This window comes from Rhinopithecus bieti, unplaced genomic scaffold (assembly GCF_001698545.2).
Source record: "Rhinopithecus bieti isolate Rb0 unplaced genomic scaffold, ASM169854v2 scaffold_54524, whole genome shotgun sequence".
NCBI classification, from domain to species: domain Eukaryota; kingdom Metazoa; phylum Chordata; class Mammalia; order Primates; family Cercopithecidae; genus Rhinopithecus; species Rhinopithecus bieti.
The window spans coordinates 72,970-91,164 of record NW_016821081.1 but is presented as its reverse complement, the minus strand read 5'-3'; the positions used below and the strand labels follow the sequence as shown (position 1 = coordinate 91,164).

Here is an 18,195-nt window from a genome sequence, read left to right as displayed (position 1 = left end):
GAGGAGACTTTGACATAGAGACTTACAGGGATTTCAGTGTGATTCTTTATTTTGTCCAAATTAATATCTATACCTAGAGTCATGCCTATGGGAGTCCTTTTTTTTTTTTTTTTTTAAATCCTCATTAACAATAATCCAGGTCCGTAGGGGTATCACAGATAGAACAAGGATCAGGAAACAGATTCTATGAGTTCAGTGAGAAATTCTTAGATGAAAAAGCAAAGGGGCTAAAAAAAATCCATAAGTAATGTGAGAAGCCATGGGTCTGGGACGGAATTGTACAAATAATGAACACTGAGTCAGAGGAATCAAAGGCATCCTCCATCAAGATTCTCCCAAGGGGAAAGAAAAGGTGGGCAGAAAGAGGAGCTTCCTAGGAGAGCCACCAGGTGGAGCCACCACCACAAACCCACTTCATGGCTTGTCCTCTAGGTGGATTTGGGTGGACACCAGCAGGAGTATGGCGGGAGTCTTAAACCCACGACTAATCCATGGGAGACTCATTAGTGTTAATGTCTTGAAATCAGAAGACACAGAGATAGAAAGGAGATTAAATATAACAGAAAAAAATATCTAAAAACCAATTTTATCAGTGACCCATACATAATCGCAACATGATTGCTATACCCTTCTATGTAGTTCTTACCATGTATTTAACCACCCCTCACTCTAGGCTCAATAGGCTCAGAAAATAACACGAACAAGGGCAACACACACTCTAACATTAATTGCTGGTGCTAACAACGCAGTGTCCCAATAAAACTTGCCAGAAACGCAGCCAGGGATCAGTTACTTTAAAAGACTTCTTTAAAGGCTCTTGACTCTCGAGCTTTTGAGAATGAAGGCCCACTGGAAAATAAGACTACAGATGCATATACAGATACATTCACACAGAGTTATATATTACTGAATGACTATATACCATACCCATCCCCATTTACAGCCAGGTTGCCCGATTTTCATTTCCCCTGGGAAAGACCAGCTCGGGTGACAGCTAAGAGCTTCTATACAACAGTAATGTCTTCTGTTAACTTTTATTCTATCCGTCCATAAACACCAGCTCCTTACGTAAAATCAACAGGCAATCCTGACACTCAAAGAAAAGTCTGACCCCAAATGCCACATTTTCAGATTCCCAGTTAACTGGCGAGAATTCACATTTCTTTCTCCAATAGAAAACTGGAAAGAAACAAAGTCTCATCTCTACAAACAAACCCCCAGATCTCACATTTACCTTAACAAACCACTGGCAAACCAAAGAGGCTGACATTTTCTTTATTAAGGACATACTTTTTTCCATCCTTTGTTCACAGTTTCATTTCTGCCAAAGAGCTCACAGCTTATCAAGATCCATGCCACCGCCTTGGCACCATGAGGAGCATTCCAGGCCCACACACTACAAGCTAGAAAAAACGTTTCCCCTTCAGGGGAAGGGGGAAAAGGATGGCCGGTCACTTAGATCTGTTTAGGGATAGGAATGACCAGCGCTGAAACTATGAGGAGAAGAAAGGTAAACATTAAGCAAAATTCTTCTGACAGCTACAGGCAGCAGACCAAAATGGAGAGCCCTTCCGTGTGGCAAACACGAGGCCCATGTTAATGTGGAAGAACTTCTGTACTAACTTTTAAAGCAACAGTGTGTCACCAGAGGAAGAGCAGCCGTTGATCCCTCTGTTAAGGAAAACTTTTGAATGGAACCTGTCTGAAGGATTAAACACACCAGAAGTGAACCCACAGAGCAATGTTCTACAATCAGTCATACCCACATATCAATTCAGAGAGCAACCCTCCCCCATCTTAACTTGAATCTCATGAGACAGACGATCTCACCTCGTAGCATCAGAGCTAGACCTGTTACAAATAACATCTTTTAAACCGTCAGATCTTTCAACATTAATCTCTGGAAGGGGCAGTAAAATGCAAATGCATAACAAACCTTAAATAAAGATGGTAAAAGCAGTTTATCTTTGGGAAGGCAGATGCCAAAGTAGCAGAGCGACTTAAAAAGATGACTATAAAATACATTCTATATCAGGAGAGCATAATAATAATAGCAAAAAATAATAAGTGTGCAAAATACAATAGAGACTTACCAAACACTGAATTCATGATAAACTGGAAATAGAAACAAGGACATATAAAGCCAACCAGAAACCCACGGAGTGGCTTCACATTCAGAATGACAGAAGTAAATATAAGACACATCCCCACCTTGCCATCAAAATGATATAAGAAACGTGCAGCACTTTCTCAACGTTTCCCAAGGGATACAACAGACTGAGGTTACTTGCAGGCAGGACTGGCTGATGTTTTTCCAGTCTTTATCTGCCCCAGTACCAAGCACAAGGCCAGGTGCATAGTAGGCATGCACTAAAACATGTGCTATTGAATGTTCATGAATGTCTACCAAAAAGTGAGGAAGGAACAACGTCCAAAATTCCAGGCAACAGGAGAGGTTCAGAGAGAGGCTGAGATACATCTTCTCCACATGCACTGTTGACAATGCAAACGAGAACCCTCAGATGGAACCTGGTACTCACACGGGCCAGCAGGGTATTGATGGCAGCCTGGATACTTAACTGATCACATGAATAAAGTTAGCCAGGAAATCCTCCTAAGGATCAAATAATTTTTTTTTTTTTTCGTTTTTGTGTTTTTTGTTTTGAGACAGGGTCTCACTCTGGCACGCAGGCTGGAGTGCAGGGGCGCTATCACAGCTCACTGCAGCCTTGACCTTCCCTTCTGGGCTTAAGAGATTCTCTCACCTCAGCCTCTTGAGTAGCTAGGACTACAAGTGCATGCCACCACACCCAGCTAATTGTTTTATTTTTTGAGAGATGGGGTCTTGCTATGTTGCCCAGGCTGGTCTTGAGCTCCTGGGCTCAAGCAATCCTCCCACCTCAGCCTCCCAGAGTGCTGGGATTACAGGCATGACCACTGTGTCCAGCTTGATTTTTTATTTCATTTTAATTCAAGTAGATAAAATCTATATTCAAATGGACAAAATCCACTGTTCATTTTCAAGAACCTATTTAGGATATTTGCTATTAACTGTTCAAACTTCCATTTTATTCCATTTTCTTCTAAATTCAACATTTGAATGTTGTTGTTTTCGTTTTGTTTTGTTTTGAGACAGAGTTTCACCCTTGTTGCCCAGGCTGAAGTACAATGGCGCAATCGCGGCATTTGAATGCTTTTTTTAAAAGTCTCTATATATCAGTGTTCCAATTTAGGAGGGCCCATCATTCTCTTTTATGGGTTTAATGATAGAAGAAACAAAAGAATAAATCATTCTTAGAAGAAAACAGACAACTCTCTTCTGTCTGGTTCATCAAGAGAATGACATTTGGCTCCAAGTAAAGTTTTCACATTTTCTGGCTGTAACTCATTAATATACTGGAGTCTGGGATAAGTTCAGAACGTACAACATCCATGCTGGAAGTTTAAATGAAAAATGACTTCTTATTCCTCAGGAAAGGCTTGTTTTTCACTGTGACTCAGGTAAGGACCACAGAAATGGCCAGAGGTGGGCACAGACACAAGTACCCCTAAGGTTCTAATGCCAGAATGTATAGTCAGTGGCTGCCAAGTCAGCTGGGAGGACCTACTTTCTCTCTCTCAATTCCAGTCACATCATCTTCTCAAATGAAAAGCCAGCCAGTCACGGTGGCTTATACCTATAATCCCAGCGCTCTGGGAGACTGAGGTAAGAGGCTTGCTTGAGCCCAGGCGTTCAAGACTAGCCAGGCAACATGGCAAAACTCCAGCTCTACAAAAAATCAGTAAATTAGCCAGGTGTGGTAGCTCGTGCCTTGTAGTCCCAGCTACTCAGGTGGCTGAGGTGGGAGGATCACCTGAGCCTGGGGAGGTCGAGGCTGCAGTGAGCCATGATCACACCACTGCACTCCAGCCTGGATGTCAGAGTGAGACCCTGTTTCAAAAAAAAAAAAAGAAAGAAAAGCCCATGGAGTCATTCCAGTACCTCCCTAAATCAATTCTGCAGACGTTTACAAATGTTAAAGCTGAAAACTGAAACTAATCAGTCCCCATACTAAGGTTTCCATAGCCCTGGCTTTTTCTCAAGGTTATGAGTTGCTTCCTTCAAACCCAAGATGTCTTCTGACCTTATGCAGGTGTCTGGGGAGGGTGAGCTCATCCCGCAATGTGAGGGACTACTACCTGTTTGCAGTTGCTGCAAAGTGAGGCATGTCACAAGATGCAAAAACAGCTGGACACAATTGGGCAAACCTCTTCAGCTATGAGTATCTGAAATTCAGGACCCAATGAAGTGGTTCAGTTTCAGACTCATGATAGAAACAGACATCAATCTCATCAATCTTCCATTATTAAACCAACTTCAAGCATGTATCAAATGATAAGGTCCATATAAAGAAAACAGTCATCTCATCTTTGATCAAGTTGAAGGAAGAGAACTTGTATTCATTCTGTTAAATTCTTACAAGGGTCCAAGGCTGAATCACAAGGTGGACTCAACTCATATCCTCTAAGATCCCACGTTAGCTAATCAAAGCAGGCTGTTAATAAATCCTGAAAGCAACATCCTTCCCTAATAGCCACAACAACAGTAATAGACCAAAACATCCGAAAGGCTGCTGGAGACAAAGCTTGATGATGGAAGTAAAGGGGGAGGAGGCCCCTTCAGTCATTTACGATAACTCATAAAACTTTAAAAATTAGTTGGACAGAAGTGTTTACAAGTAACTAGAATCATCCCACAGATTTAGCCTCTGATCCTTGTTTTAAGGGGGGGGAAGTGTTTTTTTCATTGATTTTGGGTGGGAAAAAAATGTAGCTTTTGAGCTCAGTACAATGAACTATTTATCTGGCCTGACAAGGCCAATCAATCTACCCCCGCTGTTTATTATAAGGGGTAGCAGAATACTGGTAGTCTTGATGGGTGGGGGAGGGCCAGAAGCAGCCCTGGGCCTGGTACACAATGCTTCCCTTCAGCTGGAAATTTATGTTAGGCCCAGGTGACCCAGGAGGTCAGGGTGAAGCCTCGGACAGAATGAAGATGATTTGTTATGGACTTCATATTTAGAGAATGCCTCCGTGTACTCGGGTCCCACAATCACCGGCAGATTCCATATATAAAATGCCTCAGAGTGAAAGGTTGGCCATAACCAGGCTGCAGGTCCAAGGCAGAAGGCTTTCAAAATGGAATGTAAGGCAGTTAAGCCTCCCTCTGCATTCCAATTTTGGTGAATGAAAATTCCATAGGGGAACTGAGAGGCCAGATTTTCAGTGGTGAAGAGATAATCATCTGAAAAATTCTATTCCTTCGTTGATTTAAAGTTCTCAGGTAATTTTACTAAACTCATCCAAATAATTACCTCAATTCCTTACCTTAATTAATTCCTTTTCTTGTTAAATTAATTAATCACTTTAAATCTCTTATTGACTTGACAAAAACCAGAGCTGGCCAAAGAGGCCTTGCCGCTGGTCAACGTGTGTACAATTGCTGTGCCCGCTGACCCAAGAGGCAAGCAGAGGAATGGGAGGGCTCCTTCTCATTGGTTTGGAAGTACAGAAAGAAGACACACTGAACTCTAGCTCACCAAATCCAATGAATGCAGGTCTCAGGAGTTTGAGAGCTTATTTGCAAGAATGCAGGAGGCACTTTTGGGCAAGGCTGTAGTTTTACAGCAAAGGCACTTAATTCTTAAAATGGGAAATCCCCTGCTTTGGTAGGATGAATTTAACAAAATAAGAAAAGAAAGAAAATCCTATAGCTGCTAACCAACGTGGGCCTCCAGCCAATATCTGATCTGAATAACTCAAAAAGGGAAATGTAACCCAGGGCAGCTGGAGGCAGTAGAGGAAGAGACAGGAAGGAAGAGAGGCACAAAGCTATGATCAATGGGCAGTTTACTAGACAAATTCTTATCCTGTCTAAATTTTATGAAAGATTAGCTGTTCTTTTTCCCCATGGTTATGTAAACCTGTCTTCTTTTTTTCTGGTTAATGGAACCCTTTGCTAATCTAGTTCCTGTGCCTCCTTTTGAACAGCTCTCTATTTCTCTTTAAGGAAGTAATAAACCCACTAAAAGCTGGCAGCCAAGCGCTAACCTACAGGCATGCTCAGCATGTGCCCTGGCTGGTCCGAGGTCGGGGAAAACTGAGGGACCCTAGGGTGCCCACAGTATAAAATTGAGTGAGGTCGTCTCTGTAGTCTTCTATTCTCTCTCACATTATTTCAAACAATTATCACCAAGAGGGGATGGGAGAACAAACAAAACTCCAACAAGCTGATAGCTGAAAAACTGCCTTGAGATCTCAAAAGAGAGAAAACAAGATTGTTAAAGGTCTTCTGGTCAGACAGATGTGTTAGCTATATCTTTGCATATTCTGCCTCATAAACTCAGACAGGCAGGGTCTGTGCTACGGAGCCTAGCACTTGGAGAAAGAACTTGATAAGGTTTGCCTTAAATTAAAAGGAGAGTATGGTCAGACACACTGCTCAGGCCTGCACCACAGCATTCTCTAAATTCACCTTTCATCCATAAGAATAGATATGAAAGTGAAATCTAAAGCCCCAGAAAAGTCATCATTTACAAATGTAGTCCACTTTCCCACTGTCAAAAAATATTTTTATTAGTTCCCTTTATTACAGTTACTATACATGCAGTCACTTGCCAAGTGTGTGTGTGTATGTGTGTCTCTCCAAAATACATACCAAAAACCAAAAGGACAAACTCTATTCAATTTTTCAGCAATATAAAATTTGACACAGTTCACCAGAAGTTTCCAGTTTTGTGTGCAGGGAGGGGACCTCTTTTCCTTTTCCATACCTCTCTTATTGGTTCTTAAAATTGTTTCAGAAGACAGCAAAGAGTTTCCACTGGGCACTTCGTGCAGGGGCTTTTCTGGAGCTTTGTTGGCGAGAGGGTCTTTCTTCATCTCTTTCTTTATTTCCTGTGAGGACAGATAAAAGGAAAACAAGATTATAGTTTGAAACTTTAGAATGCCTCTTGGACTATCTTAAGCTTCATCTTTCTGGAAATGAACTATAGCAATGCCAACTTAGCATAACATGATGTTCTAAAAACACCATTTTCTGTATTTTTTGTAGTTTTCTTACATTTATTAGAGAAGCACCTGGTCCTATAAAATAGAATAAGCCCCAGTATGGTGAGGCGACCTTATGTAACTACGGCCATTCCATGTGATTATAAAGAGAATGAGTGAAACATAAAAGCCACCATACAGCTCTAAGTGACAGCCTGTTCTTGTTAAACAATGACAAGCTTTGGCCAAGCAGACTCACCCCCTTAAAAAGGCTTCTGATTTCTCTTCTTCTCAACAGAGATTTAAAGAAGCATATTCCCAAACTACCATTGTGCTCACAAGGATACTAAACCCAAAAGAAGACGATTCTAATGCATTTATAGTCATCAAGTTCCTCTGGCTTTTCAACTCTCAACAAAGAAAAAAAACAAGGACGGCTTATCACTCTAGATCAGGGGTCAGCAAATGAAAGCTCACCACTCACTTTTGTAAATAAAGTTTCATTAGAACACAACCATACTCAGGCATTTTAGTATTTTGTACGGCTGCTTTCATGCTACACCAGCGGAATTGAGTAGTTGCAACAGAGATCAAAGTCTAAAATATCTGGCCCTTTACAGAAAAAGTTCACTGACCCCTGCTCTAGGTGGACTCTTAATCAAAGCTCCATTAAGATCTAGATGTCTAAAATCTGATGGCTAATATAATTATTTCAAATTGCTTTAATAATTTACATAATTGTTTTCAAAAGCATTAATAGACCAAGATAATAGTGACTCACAAAGTGTAAGTCTGTATACAGGAATTCCCCCCAAAGGAGCAAGGAGTTTCTAGGCTTGTCTGAATCCATAATCACAGTAACTTGGGGAAAAGTGAAAGCTTAGGGGCTGATCCAAAGCATGGCTGAATGTCAGGAAGAGCTCAAAGATGAGGAATGTGTTCCTTAAAAAGAGCCCATGAGGTAAGAAATGGGGATGGGCTCCCCCCTGGAAGGAACAGAGATGCTAAATAAGGTAGAGGGCCATGATTAGGCCAGAGCAGAGGGCAGAGGCAGAAAGAAAGCAACAAAAGTTTGTCAAAACAATGCCACTCCCCGCAGCTTCCTGCACACGCAAGAGTGTGTTAGTTACCATATCCAATTCCCCAGTTGCTGGCTCTGTTCACAGCAGCCTCACCCCTCTCTTCCTCCCTTACTAGGGCCCCACCGGAAACCAACAACTGGGGCTGGCGCTTTGCTAGGTTGAGCGTTTCAACTGGTGTCCCAGAGGCCTAACTAGGTGAAGCTCAGCCCTAGGCCAACACCGGTACCTCTGCACACCACACAAAGCTGTGTGTGCTCGCATGTATGTACAGGGACACCTACCTCAGCAGCCCCAGCACCTGCTAGAGCAGCAGTTGCTGGGGGTTCCTGTAGCCTCACAGGCAGATGGCATCAGGGGACAATCTGCAAACATTGCCCGCCTGAGCCACATGACAGGATGCTAACTTGGTGATGGCTGCCAGCCTGCTATGGCTCTGAAAGTAAAGACAACAAGTCACCAAGTGGGCTCATTTCCTCACCGGTTGCTTCTTTGGGGGAAGAACAGTTGCTCAAACCTCACTTTCCATCCCAGTATGGGTATGACTGTGCACGTGCAAACTCCCCACCTAGACACAACGTGATGCAGTAACACAACAGAGCACAACACCCAACTTTGCCAAGGAGTAATTCAGAGAAAGTCAGTGGGTTGAGGACGACATAGCAAGTGTCTACTTAGCACTAACTGCTAATGGCATGCAGCCAGGGAAGGGTGAGAGAAGCAGCGCCAGCATTGTGAGGCTGGGGTGGTCCCTGGAGAAAGCCTCAGAAGCCATGGTTCTCAAGAAGGCTCACCCCTACTCCCCAATGCTTCAGAGCAGCACATGGGGAGCAGCTGGCTGGGAAGGACTGGTCTGATCAAGAGCAGGTGCTGAAGGGCTGAGAAACTGGCACCAAGAGAGAGGCTGGCCCATAAATTCCAGACTCCATTGTTCCCCCAGTGATTGTTTACATTTGCCAAATAGAGAAGCTGAATGATAACTGAATTGCTTAAGTTGCTTCTTTAGGTGGAAGCAGGAAGGAGACAAAACCTAAAATATGTCTTGTATTTTTTTCACAGAAACCAATCGGACACATGGCTGTGGCAGTTAATTCTATAGGCTCCCCACCTGGATAACACCCAGGCTCAGTGCAGCCCCACCCAAAGCCAATACCTTCTCTGCAACCTGCCCCTTCTCCCAGGAAAGGGCAGCCTGTCTTGTTTGGTACCCCATCATCCACCCACTTACCCAGAGTAGAAACTCAGTATTATCCCCCTATCTAAGCAGTCACCCAGTCTGGCTGCCTCTACTTTCTCAGTCTCTCTGTTTCTTTCTCGTCCTCCTGTAATATCTTAAAAACATAAAGGGGAAAAAACATAAATGCCAAGCAAAGGACTTGAATAGACATTTCTCCAAAGAAAACACACAAGTGGCTAATGAGCACGTGACAAGACGTTCAACATCATTAGTCATTAGGGAAATGCAAATGAAAACCACAATGAAATACCCTTTCGTACCTACTAGGATGGCTAGAATTTTAAAAGAAAACAAGTGTTGATGATGTGGAGAAACTGGAATCTTTGTATATTGCTAATGGCAATGTAAAATAGTGCAGCTCCTGTGGAAAACAGTATGGCAGCTCCTTAGAAAGTTAAATATAGAATTACCACATGATCCAGCAATTCCACTTCTAGGTATATACTCAAAAGAATTGAAAGCAGGAACTCCAGCAGAATTTAAAGCTTTGCCCCCAAGGCAAACTTGTATGCCAGTGTTTACTGCAGCTTTATACATAATAGCCAAAAGAAGGAAATAACCCAAGTGTCCATTAAGACATGAATGGATAAACACGATGTGGTTATAGCCACAAAATGGAATATTATACACCCTCGAAAAGAAATAAAGTTCTGATACATGCTACAACATGGATGAACCTAGAAAACATTATGCTAAGTGAAATAAACCAGACACAAAGGGACAAACATTGTATGATTCCACTTACGTGAAATATCTAGAATAGGCAAATTCATAGAGATAGAAAGTAGATTAGAGGTTACCTGAAAGGTTGGGAGAGGCAGAATGGGGAGTTATTATTTGATAGTTAAAGGGTTCACTTTGGAGTAGTGAAAATGTTCCGGACATAGATAGTACGGATGGTTGCACAATATTCTAATGTAATTAATGCTACTGACTGTACACTTAAAATAACTAAAATGGTAAATTTTATGTTACATATATTACCACAATAAAAGGAACAGAAAACCCCCACATGAATAGCAGCTAACATTTGAGTGTTTACCATGTACCAAACCCTGCTCTAAGAGCTTCACCTGGACTGCAACTTTTAATCTACACTATAGCCCTACTCAGACACACACACACACCAAGACCCAGGGGGCTAAGCAAACTTGCTCAAGGTCAAACAAGGAGGAGCCAGAATTGGAACTCAACCTGTCTAGCTTCAGAGTTCATCTCTCTCATTTCTTTTTTTTTTTCCTTTTGAGACAGTCTCACTCTGTTGCCCAGGTTGGAGTACAGCAGCGTGATCTCAGTTCACTACAACCTCCACTTCCCGGGTTCAGGCAATTGTCATGTCTCAGCCTCCCAAATAGCTAGGATTACAGGCACATGCCACCTTGCCCAGCTAATTTTTGTATTTTTTAGTAGACACAGAGTTTCGCCATGTTGGCCAGACTGGTCTCAAGCTCCTGACCTCAAGTGATCTACTCAACCTTGGCCTCCCAAAATGCTGGGATTACAGGCGAGAGCTCATCTCTTAACCACTCTTTCCCAGAGTCCTGCCTGGATTATAACCACGTCTTCTTGCCTCCCATCTCTCCCCTCCCAGTTCAGCCTCTGCATAATGGACACTCAAATGTCTGTTGTTCTTGCCAGTCCCTACAGAAATCTCCAGTTACTTCCAAAAGACCACAGGACAAGCTTTCATTCAAACACTTTTCAAATTGAACAGCAAACCACAAGTCCCTGTGTACTTGCTTCTGGCTAAAAATATCTGACATGCATGCTGACCCCACAGAATCAATTACCATGCAAATATAAGTTGGGGGGTGGTGCACTGCTTGGACAACACCTTATGTTCACAGAATCCTGGCGTCATGGACTCCTATCCACAGGCTCTAAAAATAGGTGATGATGCTAGCAATGATACAACTGTACACTGGCAAAGGCTTATAAATTAAAGTGCTTTAGCAGCTATTTTTTCACTTGTTCCTAACAACAACACTGTCAGGAAAAAACAAAAAACAAAAAACAAAAAACAAAAAATCTGATTTTGCCAAACATATATTTTTATACAAGAATAGTGAGACCCAGTCAGAGAAGATGCAAGACCAGATGAAGGCCACAAAGCTAGCAAGGGGCAGAGCTGGCCACGAGACCAAACTCTGAGCCTTCTAGGCAGAGCTCTTCTGCTACATCTCACCTCCTAAGAAGAATCAGTGGCATGACTATAGGAGGGAGACTCAAAACCACTCAGCCTATGGCTCCAGTGGAAACCTTAGCTTCCCTCCACAATTAAATGATGTAACAGATCACCTTACCTATAAAGCCCAATACTATTAGGCCCAAATCTTTGAAGTCTCTTATTATCCATCCACATAGAAGAGCTCCTTCCTGCAGGGGAGGGTTGGCTTGGAACTAGAGCAACTCCTGCCTCTGCATAGCTGCCAACAGCCATGTACCTGGAGCTCTCCGAGGTTCTGATCCAGGTCATGGGACTCTGGATTTCCTGGGACTGGGGGTTCCTAGACCACCAGTCTTTAAACGCAACTTTCCGAACAACAGGCCCGTGTTTTTTACCATTTGTTAAGAACCTGGGTCCTATAATCTCAGTAGTAGAGGCCACACCCTGAACCAGAATTACAGACCATGAGGGTTTATGGAAATGCATACATAACTGCCCACATATATAAATCAGCAATGATTTTGCTTGCTTGAAGACAATATAGACAGGGTATCAGCAAACCTCTTCAGAAGGCAAAGGAAACCCAGCTTATCTTTGTCTCAAATCTGATCTCTTAACAATGGAAACTCAGCATGTACAATAAAACCGAGGTCATTAATAAGATATCAATGCTGCAAGGACACTTCAGCTATGTCACAAGAACCACTTAAGAAAAGGAAGAGAACTCACACCATTCCCTTCCCAAAAGCATTGTACCAAACAGAGCCTGGGATGGCTCACCCACATTCAGAGACCAAAAAGCCCCAATAATGCCACTCTGGCAAAAATTTTCCACGACGCATTCAGTGGCCTGCAAACAGCAGCCTCACCGGGCAAATACATGATGTGCATGCAACTGCAAGCTATGCTAGGATGGTCTGCTTTCTGATAAGCTGCGTTGCCTGGATCTGGCTGGCTGCTGAGCCATGTTGGCTACCTCTTTTCTCTCCTCCCTCCCCCATCCATTTCATACTTTACAGGTACTGGCGAGTTGGCTGCGTTCAGTGTTAACTCCTTTAAATTAACTGGTCAGTCTGTAACCAAAATACTACACAGTAAAATACCAAAATATGATCAGTTTGGGGGCCCTTCCCTCCTCTCATCCTTTACTTCTTTTACCACTCATAACACATGTTAAGGCACAGGCTTCACGATGAATGGAGAATGATGCTGTGCATCAGAAAACCAGAACTAGTACTACGTCATCATTTATCAGAGGTGTGACCTTGGGGGCAATACTTATAAAGTCTCCATGCAGCCCTTTTGACATCTGCAAAAGAGGTCCAACAACAAACACATGATCCAAGAGGTGTCTTCAGGATCAAAGAGTGAATTAGACAGTAGTATACAAATTGATTATCTACTCTCATTATTAAATAGCAAATACTATTTTAAAAAGAACTATACATAACAACACAGATGAAATTCACAGTCATAATGTTGAATGATAGAAGCCAGACACAAAAGATTATACACTGTATGATTCCAATTATGTGAAACCCAACAATAGGTAAAAATAATCATTGGTGAGAGATCTCAGAACAGCAGTTACCCTTGGGGAGGCGTGCAAGGGAGCCTCCTGGGAGGATGAAAATGTCCTGTAACGAAGGCTGGGTGATGGTTACACAGGTGTACACAAACCAAAATATTCATTGAACTGTACTTCTAAGACCTCTGCACTTCACTGTATGCAATTTCAATTTAAAAGAACACCACAGATGCTTAAACTGAAAGAAGACAGATTCTTTTAAATTGAAATGTACTGATATTTCGTCCTAGGAGGTCAGAAATACATAAAGCTAGTGCTTGGGTATTTTAATGTTCATCTCAGGTGGTGAGATGTTTTCTGGGATCAGCATCAACGGGGCAGGTGGTTGGAATGTGCCAGATGCACTCTATGGAGTGGGTAAGCCACGCGTGTCTCATCTCACCTATCCAATCAGATGAATGCATCTGTTCCCAAGAGGACATCCTTGTTCTCCACCTCAGCTGTTTTCCCTCTATCTTGCCAGATTTCCCTCTCTCCTATCACCAACAGTATTGGCACACAGAGCTGGCTGGGGCCACGGACACCAGGGAAAGCTGGGCACCACCCTGACCTGCCCAGAATGCTGGTCCTGGTACTTCCCTCTGGGCAGAGCCCCCTTGGCTTAGGGTGGAAGCAGGGCAGGGAAAACAGACATCATTCATCAGCCTGTCCTCAATCCTGCTCTATTTCTTTCTGGAGGAAAGGCTTCCTTTAGACCCAGATGTAGCTGTGGGATCACAGCTGTGCCCCCTGCACTAGTTCATAGAAAACCATTTTGCAAAATTACCACCGGCAGGCGATTTTAAAATCACTAAAACAAACACTTATACCAAATCTACTGATCAAGAGAGCTTTGAATAGACACAGAATCCTAGAATAGCACATTGCTCCCCCACATGCAAGTCTCTCCCCTGACCCCACCGCACCCCAAGCAAAAGGCAAGTTTGAGGAACAGCTGCCCCGTGAGTATGTTTCCTTTGTGCAGAGACTGTGCCTTCCCAGTATTTGGCTCTCTTCACAAAGGGCTGGTCTGTCTCAGAACACCTGGGAAGACACAGCAAGTATTCCGAGAGTATGGCAGACTACCAAGGGGAGCTTCAGCTGTAGCTATAAGATTCTGTTTCTTTAAAAAATATATCTGATAGGGCCGGGCAGCGGTGGCTCAGCCTGTAATCCCAGCCACTTTGGGAGCGAGGACGGCGGGATCACGAGGTTCATGGAGATCGAGGACCATCCTGGCTAACACGGTGGAAACCCCGTCTCTTACTAAAAAATACAAAAAAACTAGGCCCGGGCGCGGTGGACGGGCCGCCTGTAGTCCCAGCAACTCGGGAGGCTTGAGGCAGAAATGGCTTAAAACCAGGAGCGGAAGCTGCAGTGAGTGGAGATCCGGCCACACACTCAGCCTGGGCGGCAGAGCGAGACTCCGTCTCAAAAAAAAAAAAAAATATATAATATATATATATATATCTGATTACCACGATAAAAGAAAATACCCATGCTATCAAACCACCAAGTGCACCAACTTCATTAGAGAGAACTGTAAAGAAGAAAAAAATATATAAAGTAAATATGGCAAAATATGAGGATTTAATAAAGCAAGGGTGGTGGGCACACAAATATTTGTTACATGCTTTAAATATTTCATAATTTGCCCTAAAATTACATAGCGAAACCACGTTGATGTTCTCACACCACAATGGCTTTCTCATACTTACAAAATATGCTGATGCTCAGAAAAGTGCTTTGATATACACTGATAAATATTCCGATGGTATTTTCAGCTCAAAGCTAACAAGGAAATTTCAAGAAATGTAACAGGTCTGTTGCTGTGTTCTATGTCAATCTTTAACTGCATATTTGCAATATCATATACTTGCAGTATTATCTCCCAAGAATCACTGATAACACGAATAGGAAAATAACAAGAACATGAGAACAAGGGCAAGAAGCTCTTGACCTGCAGAAAAGGGATGAACACTATAAAGACCACAACAAGTGACAGACACTAGACAAAAATGAACGGCTACCTTTGTGTCCCAAAGAGATAATGTTGCTTCCTGATGTACAGTGTAATTACTTGTGTGATTGTTGGTGCCTTTATGTTTGCCATACCCCACTAAACATCTAGATTATTACCACTGGATCAAAGGGTGTCAATATCAACCAGTTGTTTGGACACTTAAAAATATCTATCAGATGAATGACCAATTTATAGACTGTTATGGGCAAGATGGCTATCTATAGACGAAATAGAGTATTTTCTTTTTTTTTGGTGGGGGGGAGGGAGGAGTCTTGCTCTATCATAACCTCTGCCTCTTGGATTCAAGCGATTCTCCTGTCTCAGTCAGCCTAGTAGCTGGGATTACAGGCACCCACCATCACATCCAGCCAATTTTTGTATTTTTAGTAAAGACCAAGTTTCACCATGTTGGCCAGGCTGGTCTCGAACTCCTGACCTTAAGTGATCAGAGGCAGAATATTCTCAATTGAGCCCAAAGCTGCAACAACATGGAGATCTGTATCATCCCTATAAAGATACGACTGGATCACCATCAACTTCTCACCTTACACGATGCAGATCAGGCTTAGGAGCAGAGGGAAGAAGATAAGACAGTAAGAGAATTCATGTAGTCCCTAACTTTTTTTAAAAAACAAGCAATACTTATTTCTTTAACTGGGACTATTAGACATTCAAAATGAATTTACTCATTTAAAAATTAAACCTTTAAAGCATTAGAAGAAAATAAAGAATGTTTCTACAATCTCAGAAAGGCAAAAAAAAATTAACACTTTGACACAGAATTTAGAAGCCAGAAAAGAAAGGGTCAATAAATTACAGAATGGCAGGCGCGGTGGCTCACGTCTGTAATCCCAGCACTTTGGGAGGCCAAGGCAGGCGGATCACAAGGTCAGGAGTTCGAGACCAGCCTGACCAACATGGTGAAACCCTGTCTCTACTAAAGATACAAAAACTTATCAGGGTGTGGTGGCGGGCGCCTGTAATCCCAGCTACTTGGGAGGCAGAGGCAGGAGAATCGCTTGAACCCAGGATGCGGAGGTTGCAGTGAGCCAAGATTGCACCATCGGACTCCAGTCTGGGCGACAGGTCGAGACTCTGCCTCAAAATAAATAAATAAATAAATAAAAATAAATTACAGAAAGCTAAGAATATAACATAGCAAACAACAACAATGACAAAATTCATCAACAAAGACAAAAGACAAACTAGGGGAATGTTGCCTCTTCCATAGAGAGAGCTCCTTCTACAAAGTATCAGCAAAAAGATCAATAACCCAACAAAAAAATAGCAAAGGACAGGTCACACAAGAAAGAAAACGTGACTGAAACATACAAAAGATGCTTAATTGCATTCACAACGAGAGAAGAAAGACAGACCCCTCATATTGTTTTACACTCAGAAAAGAAAGAGAAGCAAAACTAAAGGCAGGTAGCCCAGCGCCTAGGAACCAGACCTGAAACCAGGCCTGGGCCTGCCTGACCTAAGCCTTGTAGTTAAAGATCGACCCCTGACCTAACCGGTTATGTTATCTACAGATTCCAGACATTGTATGAAAAGGCATTGTAAAAATCCCTGTCCTGTTCTGTTTCATTCTGATCACCGGTGCATGCAGCCCTCAGTCACATACCCCCTGCTTGCTCAATTGATCACAACCCTCTCACGCGCACCCCCTTAGAGTTGTGAACCCTTAAAAGGGACAAGAATTGCTCAGTCGGGGAGCTTGGCTCTTGAGACAGCAGTCTTGCCAATGCTCCCGGCCAAATAAACCACTTCCTTCTTTAACTCGGTGTCTGAGGAGTTTTGTATGCGGCTCATCCTGCTACAATGAGAGAAATGAAAATTACAGTGGTATTCCTGTACAATGATGCCTGACAGTGCTCAGTACACAGAAGGACCCTGTATCATTCTGGCTATTTTCTCATACCTAGAATTGTAGCATTTACATACTGTATTATAATAATGTTTACATGTGTCCTCGCACTAGAATCTGGCTCTCTCAGAATACTGTCTGTTTTCACAGCACGTGGCATAGTGCCTGGCACACAGCTGGTCCTCTCAAAGAATGGGGGCTATGAGGACCCCAAGAACAAACGTCTCCAGAATTTGACAGTTTAGGGAGGGACGTACCTAATTTTAAATTACAATTAGATATTTTATCTGTCAGATTGTCAACAGTAAAAAAAATTGATAATGTCAGCAAGGGTGGAGGGAAAGAAAGCCTCACATACTTTCTAAGGAGAGTATAAATTGATTGATAAATTTGTACAGCCTCTGTGGGAGGCAACTTGACAACTGACTATCAAAAATTTAAATGTCTGTGCCTTTTGACTCAGTATTTCTACTCCTAGGAATTTAAACTACATACATACTTGTACACGTGCAAAACAGCATATGTACAAGATTAATCGTTACGGCATTGCTTAAATTAGCAAAACACTGAAAGAACATAAATGTGTATCAGTAGAGAGCAGCTGATGAATGGCCATAAATCAATCCCATGCAACACTCTCCAAGACTGAAGCCAGTCTGTATGTACCAAGAAAGACAATCACCAAGACATGTTGCTAGATTTGAAAAGAAAAAAGCCTAACGTATGCTAGCATTTGTATACATTTGTATGTAAAGAAGCCACACACAATAAACTGATAACTGAGGCTGCCTCCAGGGAGGGGAACCAGGTGGCCGAGGGACAGGGAAAGCATGTATTTTGTCCCTTTTAGCTGGCACCATATGCCTGTGTTAGCTATTCAAAATTTTAATTAACTTAAACACTGAGTAATTGAAATATGTTTACTATTTCCTGATCATTAAACTATTAATTGCTCCTTTTTTTTTTTTGCAAACAAGTGTGAATGGAAAATAAATCCTGGGGTCTCAAAATTACTAAGCTAAAGGAAAAAGTCAAAATGGGAACTGAGTCCCGCAAACCTGCCTTTTGGTTCCTAAATACAATGGCTACAAGATGAAAAGCTACATGCCTACCCCATATTTTACCCACAAAGAAATTCCTAGTGAGCTCCAAGGTCTTTATCCTAAGGTGTTTCTGTTAAGATTTCACCATGGCAATGTAAATTGATAGCTTATCTTTATGGG

General features: G+C 42.4%; 1 protein-coding gene across 1 annotated transcript in view; it reads right to left on the bottom strand.

Annotated features, from left to right (window-relative positions):
- LOC108520688 (SH3 domain-containing kinase-binding protein 1-like) overlaps positions 1-18,195 on the bottom strand; it is a 127,069-nt gene that overhangs the window by 64,543 nt on the left and 44,331 nt on the right. The window contains exon 2 of the mRNA XM_017860158.1: positions 6,813-6,936. Within this exon, the coding sequence (XP_017715647.1) occupies positions 6,813-6,936 (124 nt within the window). The remainder of the gene's footprint in view (positions 1-6,812; positions 6,937-18,195) is intronic.